The sequence below is a fragment of the Halichoeres trimaculatus genome, unplaced genomic scaffold, assembly GCF_033239565.1.
Source record: "Halichoeres trimaculatus isolate MK-OKI-2021-1 unplaced genomic scaffold, fHalTri1.1 fHalTri1_scaffold_11, whole genome shotgun sequence".
Lineage (NCBI taxonomy): Eukaryota > Metazoa > Chordata > Actinopteri > Labriformes > Labridae > Halichoeres > Halichoeres trimaculatus.
Window position 1 is genome coordinate 15,440,847 of NW_027437189.1, and position 23,283 is coordinate 15,464,129.

The window sequence follows — 23,283 nt, forward strand, 5'->3', positions numbered from 1 at the left end:
CCAGGACTCTGACAACTGATTGGTTGATTCTCTCCTTCGGTTGGCTGCTTAGGTGACAGGCAAGTGGTGCTGATGCTGTAACAATGGGAGTCATCCAGATAAGCATCATCTGGACCGAGTGTGCTTAAAAACATCGCAGCAGCAGCAGCACACACGCTTAACTGACTGTGGAGGAAGGCAACGCGGGGAGGAACCTCCAGCTGCTGCTCTCAAAGGGTGAGTTTATCCCTGGAGAACTGACTGACATGCCCGGGGCGCACAGTTGGCTGTTACCGTCGTGGGGGGCTGGGGTGAAAGCGCACAAGTGCAGTGGTAGAAAGACTGTTAAATCCCGCTGGCTAGGTGAAGCAAGGTTAGCAATCTTCACCGGCTTCCTCTCTTTAAACCCAAGATGTTCTGCTTCCTATCGCTGACTGCTCTGTTAATGCAGCGGTTGTTTTAAGGCAGCTGTGAGTCAACTCGTCCCTTTAGTCGACTGCATTGCGGAGGAAGCATGCTTTGCAGAATAGCATGTGTCTTCTGCTTATCCTGTCATTTAGTCTTTCATACACCAGTACAGCCATGACTAAGTCTATTGCTGAAGGTTATTGTGCTGTGATCTTCACGCTTTCTCATATCCCTGACGTTTCTTTCTTGCACACCATAATCAACATCTCTAACATTAAGAAGACAGTTCATGCATCTGCTTTAGAATTAAGTATGGGCACAACATTTATCAAGATATTAAGGCTAGGAAAAAAATTCTGCACTGTATGCACTAAAATTCTGGTAGCCATTGCACGAATTTGCACAGAAATGTAGTGTAGTGCTATGCATGCTGGGATTTGAAGTTTTAGAATGTGAGCTCACAATGATTGAGAAAATTGTTTCAAATTAGGGAAACCCAAAATATGTTTGTTCTTTCTCAAGACTTGAACTCTTTGCTTTTGTTACAATGCATGCTGGGATTTGAAGTTTAAACGCATGAGCGAATATGCATATGCATAGCCTTCAAATACTGGATTGTCTGCCCTGGCACTGGTTTTTACAGATTTGTAATCAGGAGCTGTGCATGCTTGGATTTTACAGTGTGAAGATGGGAACAGCCCTTTACAGAGAGTTAGATTATTTTTACTCAAGTACTCAAACCTTTAAAGCATTATTTTGATATCATTACTCAGACTTTAACAGCATATGCAAAGATTTGCATAGTGGAGTGCACGCTGGTGCTTGAAGTTTATTGGTGTCTGTTTTTGTTTACAGTGAATAACAGAATTATTTTTTAAAAAGATGCACTATACAAACCTTCAACTACTTAATTGTCCACCATGAAACCCAACCTAAAAGCTATGGCATGGATTTCTGTATATTTGAGTTAAGGGGCTGTGCATGCTGGGATTTTACCGAAGTACTCATAATGTACAGTTATTTTTTTTATCAGCTTTATTATTCAACTTTAACTGCAAATGCAGGTTGTACAGATCTGTACAGAGGCAGAGTGCATGCTGGGATTTGAAGTTTAAGGGTGTATGTGTCAGTTGACAGTGATTTAATAAGCAGCACTTGCCTTTCTGCAACTTTGCAAAGACGTTCTTAGGTGGTCTAGTGTTTTCTGCTTTTGCATTGTAATGCTGACTCTAGTTTTACAGAAGCCATATTTTGTTGTCATAAAAATGTCTTCTTTTTGCTTTTGCAGTCTCGATATGGGAGTGTTCAGTCGGCAAAAGTTTTTCCAGGAGCTTGCTCATGGCTGCCTGCTGCCTACAGCTCAGCAGGGCCTGGAGCAGGTATGGCAGCTGCTGGTTATCTGCCTCCTGTGTCGGCTTCTCTGGATGCTGGGTGAGATTTCTTTTCTGCCCCCTCAGTGTTAGTCACCTGTCACACATAGAGCTTACATCATCAAAATCCTTGCTTCTATTTGTTATTTCTTTACTTTTGCTTTGTCAGGGCTCCCTTCCTTTGTGAAACACCTGGGCACTGTAGCAGGAGGTTTCTACACCCTCTATCTCTTCTTTGAGCTTCACATGATCTGGGTGGTCCTCCTCAGCCTTCTCTGCTACCTCTTCCTCTTCCTGTGCCGCCACTCCACAATCAGAGGCACCTTCCTCTCCATCACTGTGCTTATCTACCTGCTGCTGGGGTAACAGCGTCCACCTTTGAAGCTTGACAGCTCATTAGCACATGTCAAGTCTGTGTTTGAAGCAGATTTTAATTTGAAGTGAAAATACATAAAAAAACAACTCTATTCCTATCCAATTTTCACAGGGAGATGCACATGATGGACACCACAAACTGGCACAAGATGAGAGGTAGGCGTATTCCCCGCAAGCAGCAGCACTTGACACATTTCTGTTAGATAAAAGCAACAAATGTGATTGTTTTAGGTTAATTTTGAAGCAATAAAAATTGCTCACATGTGGAAGTCTTTTGACTTTGTTTTGCTGCGGCTGTTGTTTAGGTTCTCAGATGGTGGTTGCGATGAAAGCCATTTCTCTCGCCTTCGACTTGGACCGAGGTGTTGTGACCAGTGTACCCTCCCCTATAGAATTCATGGGCTACATTTACTTTGTGGGAACAGTCATCTTTGGTCCCTGGATCAGCTATAACAGCTACAAAGAAGCTTTAGAGGGCCGTAAGTTGGTGAGTGTGATACATTATCTCTTAAAATGAAGACGGTGTGGGAGGGGGGTATTATTTAAAAGATTTAACTACGAGGTGAGACACTAACGATTCAAATCTTTGCCTCTTTCTTCTCCTCAGAGCCTTTCATGGCTTTTAAAGGTGTCTGTTAGCTGGGTGAAGAGCCAGGTCTGCCTTGTTATTTCCAACTGTGTTGCTCCCTACCTATTTCCTTATTTCATTCCAGTTTATGGAGACAAGCTGCTACGAAGGTGAGGATCATAGCAGAGCTTCTGCACTGTTTATTTCTTTATTGATTTGCTTATGGCCTAAATATTTTATTCTATTATCTGCTTTGTTTGCAGCAAAAAGAGAAGGAAGATCAGGTAACTGTCTACTCTTCATTATCCTTAATATTTACAAGATTTTAAGCTTGTCGTTTTGTATGATTTTAATAAAGTGATTCTAAGTTAACATAGCCATCATACATTATTCTACAGTGATTACAGCCAGCTCATAAAAAGGTGTATAATCAAAAGCTGCTTCCAGTCACAAATGAGATGTGAATATCAGGAGAACAGATTTGTTGCTATAATGAAACAGAAATGCAGATAAACACAAATAGATAGGGGTCAAAATGTAAAAACAAGGTCTACAAGATACCATCAGGATGAGGGAAACAATGTTTTTAAGCTCTTTGTAAAACTTCCTTTGTACTTTTTTGGAGAATCAAATTAGCCAACACGTAGTGTGCTGCCAGCACACCTTATGAACTATTTTCAGCAACAGAGATGTTTTGTTTTAGGAGCATATATAGTACAGAGGTTAAGATGTTACTGGCTTAATTTTCATTGTCTTAATCTATGTACATATCTACACCTCAACCCCTGATCCTTAAAAATTCTGTCTTCTGTCTTTATTCTCTTATTTACCAGAGGAACTCCGGCAAAGTAAGACTTTAAAAGTCCCCTCATAATTCAGATATAGTTTGAGTCTTGAGATATTTAATATAAATGTAATATAATGTCTGTCTTTCTTATTCTTGTTGTATCAGGTGGTTGCTGGCGTATGAGAACACAATGTCCTTCCACTTTAGCAATTATTTTGTGGGTTATTTAAGCGAGACTACAACAACACTGGCCGGAGCTGGCTTTACGGAGGAGAAAGACAACCTTAAATGGTCAGATTTGCATGTTTAGTGTTAACATAGAATTTAAATCTCTTTCTTCACAAGTTGAAACAGAACCCCTCACATTTCATTTTTCTTTCCCAGGGATCTGACTGTATCCAAGCCACTCAATATAGAGTTCCCCCGGTCGATGGTGGAGGTGGTGACGTCGTGGAATCAGCCAATGTCTTCCTTTCTGCACACCTGTGAGTTATAATTCTAACAGTGTTGGTTTGATGGCAGCAGCTGTTTTCCCTTTCATTCTAATTCTGAGCGCCACGATAATGGCTCATTTGAACAGACTCTCTCAAACTAGATGATGCTCTCATCTCACAGATGTTTTCAAGAGCGCTCTCAAATTTGGGACGTTCACCGCCATCATGGTGACATACACAGCCAGCGCCCTGCTGCATGTGAGTTCAGTGTAGAAGTCTTAGCGCATGATTCCTCAAACTGACAAGCTTTACTTGTGTGTGTGTTTTTGTTTATTTCACAAGTGCATTATTCTGATTCTAACTTCTATATTTGTTAGGGTTTAAGTTTTCATCTGGGTGCTGTGCTGATATCCCTTGGCTTCATCACGTACGTTGAGCATGGTGAGAGCCTGCTTAATGCCTCTTTTCCACATTAGAACCTTTCCATTTAGAGAAGGTGCTTAGCTTTGCAGTAATGGTTAATTGCACACACTATTACACACTGTTTCTGTTCACTGCAGTGATAATAATTTACCTCTTATGGTTGGAGAGAAACTCTTACTCTCGCTTCTTTTTAATGCTTTGCTCTTCTTTTGTGTTTCAGTGTTGCGGAAGAGGCTTGCAGCCATTTTTAATGCCTGTGTCCTCTCAAAGAAATGTCAGCCAAACTGCAGCCACCAGAATAAAAGGGTAATCTGCACTTTTTGTCTTCCCTCTCTGTTTTTTTTATGACAAAATTTAATTACTAGATATGTAGGTCAAACTAAATAGGAATGCTAAATAAATATGCTATCATGTGTAGTAAGTATGGCTACAAAAAAGTTACATCAAACCTGTTTGCTTAATATTTACAACTGAAAAACACAATAAATATGTACACTGCTATAAATATTTAAGTGTACATTAAACATGTACACAAAGCACTGAGGAATAACGTGCTCAAACCAAATATGTATGTATGCTTAATTTGTAGCCACATACATATGCTAATGACATGGGCTAAATGTACGTTAAATATTCATGCTGAATATGTATGCTGGCTACCAAAAACTATCCATGTAGAAAATAAGCTCTGAAAACCTGTTAAAATTGTACTCAAAACCAAACATGTATGCCACGCTATGTTTGCTTTCAAGGGCTACCTAAGAACATAAAGCTGTTGGACCATTAGCTTAGCTTAGCTCAAAGACTGAAGGTAAACATTTTGCTGAAGATTTTTAAAGATTTCATGCAAATTTACTTCTTGTAGAGGTAAAATATTTGAATGTCAATAGTTGGTGGAAGATTTTTCACTTTTCTTTTAGTTTCTGAGCTAAAATTTGCAATGAAGAAAAAAAAACAATGTAATAGCTTTCTGTCCAGAGAACAGACACGCCATCTGCATCAGTCTCCTGATCCATCTCTCTGAAAGAAAGTAAACTAGCATAGTTTTTCTCAAAATGTCAGGATAAATCTTCTCTTTTTTAATCCTTTTTTTTTTAGCTTTTCACCTTTATTTGATAGGACTTCTAAAGAGAGAGATAAATGTGTGGAGCAGAGGAACACTGCTGCTACTTGAAGTATAGCCTCAATACACTGGCCCACTGTTTAACCAGCAAAGCTCTGAGCTGACGAGCATATTTCATGATCTTTCAATATAATGTTCAACAAACATGTGGCTTACGTTGCATGGTTACAGATCTCTGATATCCCTCCCTGATTTTGAACATGGTTTTTGCATAGTCTGGTGGTCTTCCAGCTACTCTATTTGTGCAATTGGCCCTTGAACTGGGACTGCTGGCACTTCCTTTCAGAGCAGGAGGTGCTCAAAGGGGGCCTACCTAGTAGCTCTTCTGGCCCAGTTAGCATTCAGACCCTCTACAATTTCCAGGGTATCCATCGTGTCATATTAAACAACAAACGGTTAAAACCTTAAATAGAATATGATGATTGTTTTGCTGAAGTTGTGTGTACATTATGCCAGAGCAGTTAAAGTAAAGCATCCCCTATGGCCTGTCTTGTACTGTCAGTTGATATATTTTGGGAGTTTACTGGCAAGGTGCCCAGTGAAAAAAATCCCTTATGTTATATTGGTAACACACATCAAGAACAGCAGGGAGAGGGAATAATGATTTATGCCAAGGAGAAGCAGCCTGCATGGACTGAAACCCAGCACTGATTGTTCCCATCAAATGTTACAGCCCCAGAAAATCCAGATTTTCTCTAAAACATAAAACTTTATCACTGAACTTGCAACAATCAAAGTTCACGTTATGGAAGATAATATTTCTGACGAGTTAGCAGTTAAACTAGTCTGGTTTACTGAGACTGTGAGGGACCGATAAAGAGAATAGGAAAAGATAAACATTGATTTAAGTTCTATGTTGTTACATAATGCCTGTCCTCTCTCTATCTCTCTGCAGAAGCTATGGGTATATATGATTAATATAGCATTCAGTGCATTGGCAATTCTCCATCTGACATACCTGGGCTCTGTGTTCAACTCCAGTGTGGACTACATGGAGGAGGATGAGGTGAGAACACAAAATGCTCAGAGACGACTGCATCTCTGCAAGTCTAATTGAAAAATATTGTTCCAGTTTTAATGCCTGTACTCAAAATTATCCTCAGCAAACAACACTCATAATCTTAAGCTCAAGGTTTAAGATGAAATGCACCGAATAACCTTTCACTGGCACACATGCTGTACAGGATAAACCAGTTTAAAGTTACACTCCATACCGATAAAATGTACAGCACACTATGTGACATACCTACATGTGGAGTGCCATATAAGAATGTAACCTGAGCTGCAGTATTAATAGTTAAAAGGAAAGAAGTGTAATGGCACAGTTATTTCTGTGCAGAAGTTGTTGCAGAATAAAAGCAGAAAGAAAAAATAAGTCTTATCTTTTTTTCAAATTTATTTTAGGAAATGTTTGTGATTTTTCCACTGTCCTTATCAGCTGACATAGTATTTACTGCCCCCTACAGGACGATATAACACATCATACCATTCAGAAGTGGTCAGAGCTGAGCTGGACGAGCCACTGGGTCACATTCGGATGCTGGATTTTGTATCGGCTCATCCTCTAATAATGAGAGACAGAGGAAAGCGAGAAAGTGAAGGAAGCAATAATGAGGTTTGTTAGGCTGGTTCTCCTCATCTGCACTGTGACTTTATCTGCATCAGACCGAAGAGAACTGAATCAACCTGATATCAACAGCAAACCAACAGGCAGTGTTCAGGTTGTGCCGAATGTTGGCTGGGTAATCTATTATTCGAACCTGCTGGGGACTAGTTTTTGATATCCGTGAAATGAAAGATAACTCCCTCCTCCTTTCCCCCTTGTATCTCACCCCTTTTTATCAGAGCCGCAGTTGTCGAGCCCTCATGTTGTGACAGCAGTTACCGATGTCTCACTGTGAGTCACAATCAATACCTATCAGCATGGTGGAGATCGGCTGCTCCTCTCTGTGGAGACATGATAGAGCACATTATCTGGGTTTCAGCGTCGTCTGCGGCAGATGTCCTCCAGATGTGGATTCCCTTCACCTCAAGTGTTTTACAATCGTAGTTTAGAGTTTGAGCGATGGGGCTGGTGATTTTATATGGTTTTCTTATCTTTAACAAATCCCATGACAAAGAAGGATACGTTGGCAATGTGTTGTCTGATTCCCCTCGCTTCCCTGGCAGTGTAGTTTTAATGAAACATTTCTCCAACATACAGTCCTAAAATATGCATTTATTAGGGACTATTTTCAGTAGTGGATTAGTACACAGTTCATGCTTAACATCAAGATTCCTTTAAACAAAACTTTGGCACTCAGTTTTGTTTTATTGTTAAAATACTTCAGTAAGCAGGAGTATAGAGTATGGCTTACTGATACTTTTGGACTATAAGAACATTTTTAACACAAATAAGGCAAGATGATGTCTTTTCATAGGGTTTGTTTGATTGAAAAAGAATATCTTTAAAAGAGAACGCAGTCTTATGAGCATGTTCAAGAGTTTATGTTTGATAAAAAGAGCACAGATTATGGTTCAGAGGCAGCAACTATGGGAAAGCCAATGATATTTTCGTTTTTGTGAATCTTAGAGGAAGAAAATTACTCTCTAATTTTATGAATGAATTTTTAGTAGTGGAATTTACTCAGTGTTTTGTGTTATTTCAATAATTTCCTTCAACTTGAACTCTTTGCATTTACATAGAAAAGGTCTTCTGAGTAGTTGTGAACATTGAAACAATCTTCAGTAAAGAGAATTAAAGTTTGTAATCAGGGTATCTCACACACACACGTGTTACTGTAGAGGGGGAACGTTTCAGTCTTTCTTCCATTAGATGATATCATACAGTATATTGAATATTTATCCAGATTTTTATTGCACTGCTGCTTTTAATGATGCATTTGTAACTGATGATTCCTTAAAGAAACAATCAGATTGTCTTCACATTTTATCATCATTAAATCTGAAGAATTTGCTCCTCCAGTAAGACGTAGTGTTTTAGTTTAGAGCCTGAATGTTCGTTCATGCTTGACAAAATCTGCTCAGTCTCTGCAGACCTGATACCACACAATACAACATGAACGGTATTTTAGATAGAGTTCTGATATTCACTTTAAGGCGACTTTTCTCCCTGTAATGTGAAGGCACTGACACACCTGTGATATTTTTATAAAATTTTACATGAAATCTTCTCTGATGTCTTTTGTCTGTTTAATTCAGTGTTGAAAAATGGAAAATACACATCCCAGAAGATGGAAATAGAAATCAGATGGACATGATTGCTGTAAGAAATAGTATTTATTTGATTTACTATTTACAAGAAGAATGTATGAACTGTTAGACAGTCTATCATGCTATCAGGGTGAGTTAGGGAAGGATTAGAAAGGGGTGACAGACTTTTTTAGCTCAAAGCAATGGTCCGATTTAACCTGGAGTCTATTTCTGAGCATCCAGAGCTGGGACAGGGGACAGAACAGTCTGAAAAGGGAGGAAGAGACCAGAGGTTGAACAACAGATGGTGATGGATGGAGATCAGCAGGTTCGCTTTCTGCCTCTGTGGGAGGAGAGCAGATGCTGTATTGGAACTGGCCGCACAACAGCCCAGTCTGCAGGCACGAGGGGGGAAGGGTAAATGCGGAGATGCACTCAGTCCTGTTTGCCCCGAGGGCCCCCATGTTTACGACGGCAGGACCCCAGCAGTGTCTCCAAAGCCATCTTCACAAATGCCTGGAAGTTATTGCTTCTCTCCCTTCGGCTGTCCTGCGAGGGGATGAAACACAGAAAGATAGCTTCACTGGGGACACAGCAATCACAGCCCCGCATTTCCACACTGTGTGTCAGGGCATGTGGGAATTTCCAATGGTACCCCAAACAACTGAGGGCCTCTTTAACCCTACATAACACTGAGTTCTCCTTCCTTAAAATCACCTTAAAGAGTTATTTGTTTTATTTAGGTTCATGTAAATGTTTACCTCCTTGCTTCTTGTTATCATCTCCTTTCTGATCACCTTTCTTCGGCTGCTCTTTAGGACTCTGAGGTTGCTGAAAAATGAAGGTAAACACAAGTTAGAGGAAGCAAATCAAATCCTAAAATTAGGAACTTTATAGTGAGATTTAGACAACAGATTTTCTTACCTTGGTAGCTGACTTCTTGTCCGATTTATTACCTGGAAAAAAGTGGAAATTCTCTGTCACTTTTGCCACATTTAATGAGACCTTCAAATTTTACAGTCACTGAATTTACAGCTTCTCTTTTGCCAGAATGAATTAAAAACAATAAAAACTCTGAGCCACACATTTCAGTGTCCTGCTTCTCCTACCTTTCGTTCCTGGCATTTTGGCTGTGCTCCAGAGTCGGTGCAGATTTTTGAGAATGCAGTGCTAAACGTGGTGTTCACCTCGGTCATTTATGGCCCATGCTTGTGAATGGCTCTGTCACTGGGGCCCCTTCGAGAAAGAGCACAGTGAACAAGCAAAGAGCCCCGTCAGCTGAGCAGCATGCCCTGCGGCCCTGCAGGTCTTTGCTGAGCCAGGCGAAACCTCCGAGCTGACCTTGTAATACTGCCATTGTGAAGCCACTGGAACTGTGTGCTCACCTATTGTCCATGACAAGAAAGCATTTCCATCATATAACCAGTAATGTGATAGTGTTTTTATTTTGGTGGGTCAGGGATTATGAGTTATTGATAGTTATGGGAAATTGTGTTTCTAGGAACTTAATGTCAAAATGTACTTATCTAGAAATGCGTAAAAATAAGTGGGTAACAAGAGTGAATATCATCAATTGAGACTCAGATTTACTATCTTTGCATCCTGTATTGTGTGGACTTCAATTCAAATATTGCTGATTGTCAAGGTAGATGAAGGCTGAAGATTTGGTGAGGTGATGAATGAGTGTCAGTGAGACAGCAGAATCCATTTTAAGGACTTTATTGCATGAGACTGTAATATTTTTACTGCTTAAGAGGTGTTTCTAGAGGGAAAAAAAGGGTTAGGTGCTCCTCTTAGAGACGCGGTAGAGAGGAAAGATTTTAACACTGATTCAAACCAATTGATTTTTTGCTCCCCCTTGGACCAGTGTAGTCCCTGAAGGCACCATTCCTGATATATATGCAATAGCGGTGTTATTGTTATTTCTGCTTGTGTGCAGGATGGGGAGAGGGTGCAAAACAGAATAAATTAATGTCATTGTGTTTATTGAGTGCTGAGTACAATGTTATTTTTGTCCTGTGAAACAATGAAACTGTGAAGCAGGAAGTGTCTGTTGCATGGTCTGCTGCGTTTTCTAATCCAATCAAAATGTGTTTGGGTCAGTATTATCAGGTGAATTCAGCTGTAGTGTATAAATAGAACTACACTTTGAGATTACATTCTTGGCATGAACTACAAAATACAACTAGTACTGGTACATATCTGAATTCCTAAAGGTGTCTACTTTGTTTATATAAAGAAATTAATCGTGTTTTATTATTTTTAATGTGCCACTTAACCCTTTAATGTAGTTGACACAAAAATATTCATTTAGGACCACTAAGTGTTTCTTGCCATGCTTTCACAAATTTCTGAATTTAGCTTGTTTGAAGTTTGTATCCACTCTCCTTTGCAAAAAAATAAAATTAAGTATGGCTAGAGGCTGAACCATGGATTGGACAAAGTAATCAAGAGGCATTAAGGCAAAACATTTTTAGGACACCAAAAAAAAACCTGATCTATAAAACATAAATATACTCTGAAAATATTTTTGTTTGTTCTGCATTGTTTTCTTTTCTTTTCTCACTCTCTTAAACATCATTCATATTTCTACATTATTTTTATTTATAACATATCATGCATCTAAACTGGACACCCTTATATTTAAATCAAGACAATACATTTCAGTTCTAAAAACACATCTGTAAAAACATATTTTTATTGGTGACCTTTTATATGAGATATTATCTCAGATTTTTTTTAATCTTCATAATGCTGCTTTTATTAGATTTTTTTTTATTTTTGTTATTATCTATTAATAGTTTTATTTTTTTTCCTCTGGCAGTATCATAGGCATGTTATTAGCTTTTGTCTTTTTTTTGTTTTAATTGATTTGATATTTTTTTCTTTGTTGTTTTGTGTATCTTTTTTATTATTTTCGTTTTTTTTATGTAGTTTTAATTTTGTCCTCACATTTTGTTTTCTATCTCTTTCCTTCCTTTTATTGCACACTACACTCTACTGGGTCACTTTTAAACACTTTTTAAAAAGAAAATTACAAAGAAAACCCCAAGATTTATTTATTTATTTATTTATTTATTTATTTATTTATTTATTTATTTATTTATTTATTTATTTATTTATTGAGGTCAACTTCCAGTTTGGTAATTGCCACACCATTGCATGTGACGTCACGGCATTTTTTTTCCCTCCGCATTTTGTTGACATTCTTCCAAAGCAGGGTCTTATCTGTATATTAGTTTGCTTTCGAAAACAGGAACACCAACAATGTATCTGAATCCACCCTTCATCATACATTTGAAATTGTGAACCGGATTCATGTGGGTCCACATGAGAAAGTGGGCTGGTTACTCCACGTCACGTGACTTGACAGAAAAAGCAGCGATGGAGAGAAGCTAAGGAAGGTGAGCGGTTTTAAGATGTTTTTGTCGGTATCTATTGTCTAAATTGTCACAAAAGCTCACCTCAAAGACATTTTGAAAGCATAAACCCACATGGTTTCCGTTAACAATAAATAATGAAAGGAAAAGATGGTTTTATGTGAGGACGTCGCAGATGATGTTGTGTCTATAATGCTAACAGCTAGCCACTACCAGCTAGCTTTGCGACGTTAGCTGTCAGGAAGTCTTTCTCGCTATCAACAGAGAAAAGTCACCCAAATCATTCATCATCTATTTCATTTTTGATAAATATTTCTACACAAGAAATTTATTTTCGTTCTTCAAACTGACACAGCGAAACAGCACTTTCAGAGGTATTTTTGAGTGATGCCATTTGATACTGCATCACTAGATGTGATGAGGGTGGGGATGGATGACAGCCTGCTTTTCTTCTGACTGTTTTTAGTATGTAAACACAGCTATTTTTTACAATTCTGCATCGCGAATTTCTTGATCAAATTAGCGAAATTATAAAATGGTAGCTGTGTATTTTACCAATGTTACTGATTACTTGAGATATGTCATTTTTGCGGTTGGCATATTTGTTTTTTTTTCTGGTAAAAATTTAAAAGAACTATTGTGTAGTGTTAAAAGAGCGAGAAGCTCTTAAAACATGGTTTGATTTGAAATGTCTCTTAACATCAGGAAAACAAAATGTATATTATTTGAAATTCAGAAAAATGAAAGGAGATATAACTTTAAAATTTTGTGTACTGCTACTGCTTGTTCCTTACTTGTCTCATTGTGTTGAGCTGTGGGGAGCTACTTATAAAACAGTCTTAATCTCAATAGTGGTTCTGCATAAACGAGCATCACGTTATATCAACAAGGCAGATCATTATGCTCACACTGAGCCATCATTTTGCTATTTCTGATATAATGCAATTCAATGACTCATTCTTTTACAAAACAATGAAAAAAATGTCCAGAGCAGAATTTAAGTCTCTTCCACACTCCATACAAAAGTTTGTTCAGTTTGGGTGACTCTATGTTAGTTTTCACTATAAGTTCCTGGAAACGAGATCTGTTCCTGTTGTTATGTAATATTATGAAATGATACTTGTATAAACTTGAAAAAAATGTTACATGTTATGTTATATATATATATATATATATATATATATATATATATATATATATATATATATATATATATATATATATATATATATATATATATATATATACACGCACTTAGGAAGCTGGTAGCTTTGTTGGAATGTTTTGTTACAAAGTGGGTTTGGCTTTAAAAGGGCATTTTGCTCCAGCCTGTGACTGTTTAGATACCACTTAATATACTTTTGACTTGTTTTTTATCTGTGAAATATTTTATTTATATAACAACTGAATGAAAATACTACTATTACTAGGTATCTGCCCTGGCAGAGGATTCCTCTCAACCCAGAGTCCTTGTGTAATGGCAGCAGTTTGGCAGCAGGTTTTGGCAGTGGACGCAAGGTGAGACTCAACCATGCAGAAGCTTCTAATAGGGATGGGTATTCTTTCAATTTTATCCATTACCACTTTGATTCTGATTCTGCTTATCAGTTCTGATTCTTAGGGGTTCCTGATGTTCATTTCATCAATTTCGGACAATAAAAGAAAGTGATGAAAATTACACAAAGAAAAGTTAGTCTGCCCTTGTTTTTGGGCCATTTAGACTCTCAAAGTAAACTGTCAACTGTAAGAATGATTTTTCTTTTATTGTGATAAACCTAACTCCATATGATAGATCCAGGGAAATCACAAATCTAAACTATTTGAATTAGTAAAAAAATTATGATAAAAACATATTAGAATATTAAAAAATAACAAACTGAATTTTCTTTATTTAAAATTTAGTGACTCACCAGAAGAAAACAAGTTAATCCCATCATCATAAATCTACAGGCAACACAAAGACTTTTCTCCACTTTTTTCCTCATTATGAACAAAGCTAAGCCAAACTTCACAGCAGCCCACCATGATCATTTTCTCCTGACTTTGTTGACATGCTGCGTCATATGTGACATGCTTTAATGTATCACCACAGGTTCTGACAGATCAGAAAACTGTATGTCCACTGCAGGATTATCATTGAAATTTAATCCTGAAAAGTGTGTGTAACGGCTGAAATACACCAGATGTGTCTGCAGTCCGTCTCCGCTCCATCACTGCGACAGATCAGATAGGTTTCCATTCAAGTCAACTTGTCAACTTGCACTGTTCTGTTGCAGTCCCTCTGCTCAGTCATGTTGTGGGTGATACGCAGCCATCCTATTTTTGATGAATGCAGAGCTGTGACACATAAAGTCAGCGTGGAGAAGATCAAGCAGGACAAGAAGTCATGTTAGGAAATCACCCAAAAACACTTAGTGACTTTTCAAAAATGAAACAAACTGTGTCAAAAAAAGTTTGTTTAGCTTGACTGTGATGACAAATGAGCAGAGCCAGACCAGGAGTCAACGTGTTTGATGTTTTACAGCCCAACATGAATGAAGAGAGACTTATCAATGGAGTGGGAAGCGGGGAAACTCCTTGGTTTCACGACTCCAGCTGTTACTCAGTCATACAGCTTATCCAACTGAACACGCAGCCGGTGTGTTGACAAACGCAGTCAACATGAACAGAACGGAGTTGAACTGCAAACGTTTCTGGTGTATTTTAGGCGCAACTGTCAGGAACTGATGAGCAGAACTGAAACGCACATGCTGTATTGATAACATGAATCAAAATTTGTTCAGAGTTCCGAAACAGAACTGGTTCTTGATACCCAACCCTAGCTTTTAATTGTCTGATTTGATAAAAAAAGAAGCCATTCAGATGTGTAATTGCCAATGGATCAGTTGTGAGTAACTGTGTGTGCTGTGTCACTTCTTTTCCCCTCTCCAGGTACAATGCTTACCGCACGCCTACGTTCCCACAGTTCCGAACTCAGTACATCCGCCGACGCAGCCAGCTGCTCAGAGAGAACGCCAAGTGTGGCTTTGAGCCGGGGCTGCGCAGGCAGTACCTGAGGCTGCGCAGTCAGCTGCTGGCCCTGCGCTACGGGCCCCTGTCTGAGCAGAGCAGTTTCAGGGCCAGCAGTGTGCGCAGCTCCCGCACCACACTGGACCGCATGGAGGTCAGACCCAAAGAAACAGAAAGGGGAGAAAAGTAGGAGAGAACACTAGGAGTGGGAATTTGTGCACAGAATTGGAAAAGGAGAAAATTAAAATATATAAGTGTTGGAATAACAACATGAGATACATCGTACAAAGGCCGTTTGAATGGCCAGACCTTAGATTTTGTCAAGTAGCCAAACAACACTTTGGTTGCCCATGCAGACTAAGCTGAGCAGCTTGGTTGAAGTGGCTGGCATTGCAAATGTTTTGGCTAAAGAATGTGTTATGATATCAAAGATTTTAAAACACAGTGATGCTTTTTGTTCACAGATTCTGTTTTCACTTCACTCACTCCTACGAGGTTCTGTCTCCCCTTCCTTTCCTTTCTTTTTACAGGACTTTGAGGAGGACCCCCGTGCCCAAGGGGCTCGTGGTCACCGCCGGTCCGTCAGCCGAGGCTCCTACCAGCTACAGGCCCAGATGAACAGAGCTGTCTATGATGAGAGGTACAAAAACATCCTTCAGATATTACAAATTAGATTTTGTTTTATTTTCTTATTGCCTTGAGCAATATTTAATTTACATCTCCTTTGAGCTGCTTTTTTAATTTAGGTTTAGCTGCACTTTGTAAAGATCAGATTTCTTATCTCAAGTTGTCAGCAGTTAGAAAAGAACTCTGAGGTTTGTTTTATTGATTAAATGCTTATATGGTGGTTTTTATTTCCTACTGCAGGCCTCCGGGCAGTTTGGTGCCCACCTCAGTGGCAGAGGCCAGTCGTGCCATGGCAGGAGACACAACTCTGAGTGAAAACTATGCTTTTGCTGGCATGCATCACATATTTGACCAACATGTAGACTCTGCTGGTAAGACCGATTTTTAACATGTGATTTCACACAGTTGGTGTTAACCTTGATTTCAAAGTGTTTTTTGCCTTTTTTTAAGTTCCTCGGTTGCAGTTTGCCAATGATGACAAGCACCTCCTCGCCTGCTGCTCGCTGGACGGCACCCTGTCCATCATGACTTTGTCCCCGTCTCCTCCCAGTGTGAAGGTGACTCTGAAAGGTCATGGAGGTCCCGTCACAGACTTTGCTTGGTCTCTGAGCAATGACATCATTGTGTCCACATCCCTGGATGGAACTCTACGCATCTGGAACACGGAGGATGGACGGTGCATCCGAGAGGTCAGAGATCCAGAGTCCAGCGAGTTGCTCTGCTGCACCTTCCAGCCCATGAATAACAACCTAACTGTGGTAAGATACACTCACACACACACACACACACACACACACACACACACACACACACACACACACACACACACACACACACACACACACACACACACACTAATATAAATATATATATATTTCTATATCATTTACTTATTTATTTATGAGGCCTTCTTTTTGGTTAGTAACAAAGACAGATATATTTTTTCAGAAGAACTAGTCATTCCATTGCAGGTAGTACTGTTGTAGGATACAGACGTCTGACTGTAACACTGAACTTGTGTGCACCATGAAGTATCTGACACATTACTTTGACATTTCAAATGTCTGAATTTCAATCCCTGTCAACTTCTAGCTGCATAAACACCATTTGTAGATTTTGCCCTGCATAGAGGACTCATACTGAACACACACACATACGTATGAAGTTATGTTAATTTCCCAGGGTCGTGTCAGATAGTAAAGAGCAATCTAAAGACCACCATAAATACAGCTTAAAGCTGTCATGATACAGTTTTTGCTGGGCACTAGTCACCCACAAGTACAGAAACTGTTTTTTGGTCCTAAAGGAGAAATCTGGTTACCAGAGAAAGAGGTGCAATTCTGCTTCTGCCTGGTCCGTTCTAACCTTGAACTATTTTCAAGTCACTGACAGCATCTTTTCCAGCTTTTAATTTCATCTTAAAGTACACAAGGTTCTGTAGAATGAATAAATCATCAGGCAGTTTAATTAATGACTTAGAGAAAACGCTGTTGTATTTTGTTAGTGTATTATATAAATACAAGACCAAATTAGCAGTGAAAACCCCCAGTTGTAGTTCCTCATTACTCCAAATTTCTGAATACTTATTTACACTGTGCAGCCGTTGATTAAAATTTAATTACAGCCATTGTTCCCCAAAACAAATCTTCTAAATGTCTCTGCTAGTCGGATGTTCAGGACTAAATGTCGGTGTAAAAATTTGATCGTTAAATGAGGTTATTCTATTCTTCTCAAATAGCAAATACTGTTAACTCATGAGCAAAATGATACATGAAAGCATTTTACATTCCAGTGGTGTCCAGTTTTGTCTCATTTAACAGAAGATTAGGGAGAGGGAGATGATTTTTTTGTAAAAGCCTAATATTGGTCTCATTGATTGAAAAGATTTGTTAAACTTGATCATTTGCATCAGTATGAGTCCCAATTTAAAACCGTTTTTAAATTCCCCTGAACAATATTTTTAATATTATTTTGACCAAGAATGTGTTTACAAGTTCCCACAATTATGCACAAACAAGCAAATGTGTATCAATTTAAGTCCTTTTCATGCTGTTTACAAAAACGTGTGTGTCAGTAATATTTGCCTCATTGATCCCAAAACCAGGAAACTGTCCATCAGCCAAAACCCCTACAAAAATAAAAAAAAAAACTGGAGAGTGTGTGAATAACATGGCATTTGCCAACTTTCATCCTGATAATCACACCAAAACCAGAAAGGATGTGTTAGCAACAGTCCTTAAGAGGAAATTTAAACATATGTTTTTTGCTGAAGTCCCCGGAAGAAAGCATGTGGCTTTAATGTCCACAGCACAACAAGGATATCATGTATGGCCCCCGTGCACTAAAACCATACAAGCCCATCAAGACTGAACAGTTTAGGAAAAAATTTGCAAATATATGTCTTGATTGGTGTCTGTTGTGATTTTTTTCACAGGGTTTTCACTCACTGTACAAAAGAAAAACAAACACATAAGCATTTCTTCCCTCAGCCAGTCTTCATTCTGTTTAGTGTAAATAGTGAGGGTCCTCACTCCTGGTTATTTCTTTGCAGGTGGGAAACAGCAAGCACCACCTGCAAGTGGTGAACATCTCCACTGGGAAGAAGGTGAAGGGGGGCTCCAGTAAGCTGACAGGCCGTGTGCTGTCTCTCTCCTTTGATGCTCCTGGAAGAATCCTCTGGGCTGGTGATGACAGGGGAAGCATCTTCTCCTTCCTTTTCGACATGGCCACAGGTAACGGTTCATTTAGTTTTATTCCAGCAAAGGGTTCAGAACACATTTACTGACTCCCAAATTCTCATTAGCATTTATATCATGCTCTGAATGCTGTCGGTCGTTGGAAGGGAAAGCGATTGATGTGTCTCTGCCGGTCTCTGCTGTGTCTGCCTGCCCCCCCTGCAGGGAAGCTGACCAAAGCCAAGCGTCTGGTGGTGAGTGAAGGCAGCTCCATCTGCAGCATATCTGCTCGGTCCTGGATTAGCAGAGAGGCCAGAGACCCCTCCCTGCTGGTTAACGCCTGTGTCAATAAGCTGCTGCTGTACAGGTCAGTGTGTGGGTCCAAGTCACTGTTAACTAATAGCCAAAACTGAGGATGTATTAACCGTGCTCTGTTGAATTTGTTGAGTTATAGTGTGCTACCTTTGTGTTGGCAGGGTTGTGGACAATGATGGCACACTACAGCTGAAGAGGAGCTTCCCTATCCAACATGGCTCCCAGCATGTTCATAGCATCTTCTGCCCCCTCATGTCTTTTAGACAGGGGGCCTGTGTGGGTAAGAAGTCTCTTAATGTCTCAACAGCCCATTTATTTATGCTGCAGGCCTCCAAATCTGATAATTTTTAAAGAGTACTATACAACCATCTAAAAATAGAGCATCCTATCTGCACCAATGTAACCTGCCTTGTACCAAAATTCTGTTGAACTTGGTAATAATGGGATTTCCAGCAGAAGAGAGTTCACCTTGTGTTTCCTCAGAGTTTTACCTTACTTGACTTTCTTCACCTCACCACTTCTTCATATTATGCAAGGCTTCCCAGTGTTTTAATTATCAGGTTTCTGTCTCCAATTAACTGAAGTATCTTGCTTTAAAAAAACACCCCAGAGGAACTGTTAGGGATGATGTAATTCTATAGTTACAAAGGGTGTTGAGACTCTGTAACACAGAAGCTCACATTATTCTGAATGGTACATGCTGTGAAAAATTGAAGGACACCTCTGAAGTGTTATGGCATAATTGTATATGTATCCCAAGAGTGTTGAGCAGCACCCCAAGTTATTTTTTCTCGTCAGAAATGTAAAGCTGTATTGTGATTGTGGGCGATTTTTATTCAGCATCCCTGAAGGTTGTCTGAGGACATTTCAGATGATGGGGGAACTCATTTTCAAGTCAAAATGAGCTGTTTTAATGACCCATCCACTCTTAATTTGTCTATTTTTCCTTGTAACATCAAACATTTTCATCATCCAATGCAGTGACTGGCAGTGAGGACGCCTGTGTCTACTTCTTCGATGTGGAACGCAACACCAAAGCAATTGTAAACAAGTTGCAGGGTCATGGGGGTCCAGTGCTGGATGTCAGCTTCAACTGTGACGAGAGTTTGCTGGCGTCTGCTGATTCCACCGGCATGGTCATCATCTGGAGGCGGGAGCAAAAGTGACTTACATGCTGATGAAAATACTTCCATCCACATCGAATCCTTAACCGTCCAATAACAATGTGTAGATTTCACTGGAATGTAACAGGCTGCATTTAATGTTTAATTTAATGATACTCAAGTGCAATCAGATAGAAATCCATGCTGTGTAGGTGGTAGGGATGTCATAGAGAAATTCAAGGGGTTAGGGTGCTGGTTTTTCTGTGAGCGTGTGTGTGTCTGTGTGTGTGTGTGACTGTGTGTCAGTACTCCTACGGCTGCAGCTGAGAAATCGCTTTTCAACCAAGGAAGAAAAGGCACTACTCCCATGCATGTGTCATGGCTTACCTCTGACTTGTAAGGATATGACTGAATTCAAGCGAAGAGGATAGAACGTAATCTTCCAGATATACCAGATCCATCACTTTGTATCACACTCACATTCCCTCTGGCATAGATCTAGTTCACTATTTATGTAACTGTTATTCAAGCAGTGTAATCAATGTAGTAAACGCCTCTTTTGCTGTCAGTTCTGCAATTGCCTGTTTGCATTTAGGACCATGTGCATGGCATTGGCATATTAATTTCATCATCACAAAACAAGTGAGTTGACTTATCTATTTGTTTTTGTGTGTGTATTTCATGATGGTTGCTGATTAATATAATTTATTTAAACACAGAATAAACTACTGTAACTGTCGGCTTTGTTTCTCATTTTCATGGTATACTAAAAAAAAAACTTGATGTTAAAAACAGAAATAGTGACAACAGCAGAGCATAGAGTAACATGGTGGTCGAACATACAGTGTAGGATGTGTTAGTCATTGTGTGGGTCCTTCGATTTACACAGGATCACCCCACGTCAATGAGTATAGCTATTTTGGTCTTTTCTATTAAAGGTGTAAAATTTGACAAAAAATTTGAGTTTCAATCCTTCACCTACTTAACCATTAATCATGTAAATCAAACAAGTAGCCCAGTGCAGTCTTAAGCCACATCAGCGCTAGAATCTTGGTTTGCTGGTATAAAATATTTCCTTGATATGTCAAAAAAGTTCTTTCTAGTATGAACCTATGTGTAGCTTTTCCTTCTCCACAGATGATAGGCCTCAATGACTTTGGTTTTCTCCTGACATTGATGTGTGCAGCTTTAACTAGCATATTATAAAGAATGAATTGAAGGGGAAAAAAACACATGTATGGATCCTTAAAAGGACAACTCTCTCGAATTACTTGCATGAAATTGTGTTTTGAGGTTCATTTTTCTCAGATGATAAACCTTAGTGTTTGATTTCCCCTTAACATTGATGTAAGCAGCTTCAAGTAGTATTGTGATGGGAAAATTGAAACAAAATGTTTAAATGAAATTTGTATGTAGAATTTCACTTTCCACAGAGGGTAAATCCTCATGAACATCACCTCCACCAAAATCAAATTCAGAGTATAACAGTCAATCATAACGATGGACACTCATAGAATTGCCACATGATCAATTTGATGACTTTGGTCTTCCTCTGACTTTCAAGTTAGTGTCATATTGTGGTCAGATTGTGATACTTTTGAAGAAAAATTCAATGAAAAACTCAGCTGTGATTATGTTAAATGTGAAAGTGAGCTATGACTATTTTAATATGTATAACTAGAATGAGAACAAGGAAAAAACTATCATTTTTCTCTTGCAAGTTAGCATGCTAACATTTAGTCCCAAACAATCATGGGGGCTTGTCAGAAATAACCTCTTTCAATTTAAAGCTGCAGTTATCAAACCCATTATCATTTTTGAATCATATATGATGACTTTTTTTCTTTCTAAAATTATACCATCGTGCTTGATTTTGCAACACCAAAACAGCTACAATGTAAACGTCCACAGACTGATTATTATAGGTCACCGGCCTGTGAAAGCCCCCTGTGGTCCCCCGATTGTGTTCTATGTTGTGGTTTAGTTGGCCAAGACCCAGAAAAGTTGCCAGAATTTCACAAGAAAAAAAAAACTCTTCAAAAAGGTACAAGTTTGTTTGGCTGCAATTTCTGGTAAGCCCTGAATTATTTATCAGAATCTTTGATGGGTTTTGACCCACCCAATTTGTGAGCCACTAAAAAAGATGACAGCCACACACTCAAGGCCCTAAACATGTAGAAATTTCTGTTTACTCAGTCTAGACAAGCTATGAATATTATACATTAGTGTTGCATGTCAGACTAATGTATCGTGGCGATGCGTGACATTACTCTCACATTACCCTCCCCACTCTATTTGCTCTGTCTCAGTGTGAGAGAAAGAAATACACAATTATCTAAAAAATGTGTGAAGGGGTTGAAAAAAAGAGCCCCTGAGATGCATGGTGAGGGTCTGAATATTTGATTTAACATTTCAAACATATTATGTATATTTTATGCACAAATGCAGCACCCCTAGACTCGATTGTTTACCTCTCAAGGTTGGTGAGGGTATTGTGACGTTTGACTGTGGCTGTATGGGAGTGAAAGCAGAATGAATGGTTGCTATCTGGGAAGGTCAGGGCTTTGTTTGAAACAGGCAGGTGGGGATAAAAACGCACTAGTAAACCTTTCCAAGAGCAACACAAAACTTCTCCTGCGTGAACCTGTGTGCTCAGCTCGGACAAAGCAATGTGGCCTGTGCACAACATGTTCAGAACATACAGTAGGCGAGGTAACTTTTCACAAATGAGTAAGGCAGCCTTTGTTGTGGTGTATCTTGGAAGAGAAGTGGGAAGAAAGCTAAAAATAAGCATCCAAATGAAACCAAAAAACGGTGAGATACAGAGGTATGATCCACATCAACCTGTTCAGCCTGAAAAATTTAGAGGATGTTCATGAGGTTGTTGCATCTCTCTATGGTAACACATTTTCTATTTACCAGAGGCTGAAAGCAGAAATAAAGACAAAGGAAATTATCTCACATTCAAATTCAAAACACAGGCAAACTGTTAATCAGGAGAATAGACATCTGATGTCTGGGTCTAAGTTGTGTCTGGATAAAGATTGAGAAAGGTTGTTTTCTTCCATCCTTCATTCTATATGGTCTCCAGCATTATTCTGTACTCTGGTTGTAAGGATTCAGTTTTCTGTCAGTGTAGGAGCTGTGGGGTTAGTTTTGCCTCTGGAGAGATCATGATAAGGAACATAATCTTATGTGTTTCTTATCATATAGCGGAGTTAATCCTTGAGAACAATGCAAAACTGTCTCTGTTATCAGCAGCATCGCTTTTTTCACCTGTGGAATTAATATTTTATTCATACCTATAACACCACAAGCATGTACCATAAATTCATAAAATTAAAATCCATGTAAAGGATTTGATGTAGCCTTGAACCCATTTCTCACTCTACACATTTGCCACTTGAAAATCTTGCAGAGGTGGACTTGTTTCTGAGCAAATAACTTCACAGCCACTGGTTTTTAAAGTGCCTTTCGTGGTGGAGGATAGGATGTACAATCTCAAAATAACTCAT

The 23,283-nt window shown here is 39.0% G+C and overlaps 2 protein-coding genes across 2 annotated transcripts; both read left to right on the forward strand.

The window, feature by feature from the left end:
• The first annotated feature begins 52 nt into the window (after positions 1 to 52).
• On the forward strand, positions 53 to 8,630 carry LOC141800001 (protein-serine O-palmitoleoyltransferase porcupine-like). The gene is made up of 15 exons (XM_074682449.1): positions 53 to 216; positions 1,676 to 1,818; positions 1,927 to 2,119; positions 2,245 to 2,288; positions 2,438 to 2,619; positions 2,740 to 2,870; positions 2,964 to 2,984; positions 3,534 to 3,548; positions 3,653 to 3,778; positions 3,872 to 3,972; positions 4,103 to 4,179; positions 4,299 to 4,362; positions 4,565 to 4,650; positions 6,363 to 6,473; positions 6,934 to 8,630. The coding sequence occupies exons 2-15, from the start codon at positions 1,683 to 1,685 to the stop codon at positions 7,033 to 7,035; spliced, it is 1,389 nt and encodes a 462-aa protein (XP_074538550.1). The 5' UTR covers positions 53 to 216; positions 1,676 to 1,682; the 3' UTR covers positions 7,036 to 8,630.
• A 3,297-nt stretch (positions 8,631 to 11,927) lies between these two features.
• On the forward strand, positions 11,928 to 20,507 carry wdr13 (WD repeat domain 13). The gene is made up of 10 exons (XM_074682452.1): positions 11,928 to 12,063; positions 13,470 to 13,557; positions 14,971 to 15,202; positions 15,579 to 15,688; positions 15,916 to 16,046; positions 16,126 to 16,433; positions 18,227 to 18,407; positions 18,576 to 18,717; positions 18,827 to 18,945; positions 19,647 to 20,507. Exons 2-10 carry the CDS (start codon positions 13,517 to 13,519, stop codon positions 19,829 to 19,831), a joined length of 1,449 nt encoding a protein of 482 aa, XP_074538553.1. The 5' UTR covers positions 11,928 to 12,063; positions 13,470 to 13,516; the 3' UTR covers positions 19,832 to 20,507.
• The last annotated feature ends 2,776 nt before the right edge of the window (positions 20,508 to 23,283 follow it).

Bases quoted from the DNA above. Each gene is read 5' to 3' on its own strand.
- LOC141800001 (XM_074682449.1), top strand. From the start codon at position 1,683: ATGGGAGTGTTCAGTCGGCAAAAGTTTTTCCAGGAGCTTGCTCATGGC. The intron at 2,620-2,739 runs GTGAGTGTGATA...TCTTCTCCTCAG, and splicing joins CTTTAGAGGGCCGTAAGTTG to AGCCTTTCATGGCTTTTAAA. The intron at 6,474-6,933 runs GTGAGAACACAA...TGCCCCCTACAG, and splicing joins ACTACATGGAGGAGGATGAG to GACGATATAACACATCATAC.
- wdr13 (XM_074682452.1), top strand. From the start codon at position 13,517: ATGGCAGCAGTTTGGCAGCAGGTTTTGGCAGTGGACGCAAG. The intron at 13,558-14,970 runs GTGAGACTCAAC...TCCCCTCTCCAG, and splicing joins GTTTTGGCAGTGGACGCAAG to GTACAATGCTTACCGCACGC. The intron at 16,047-16,125 runs GTAAGACCGATT...CCTTTTTTTAAG, and splicing joins CCAACATGTAGACTCTGCTG to TTCCTCGGTTGCAGTTTGCC.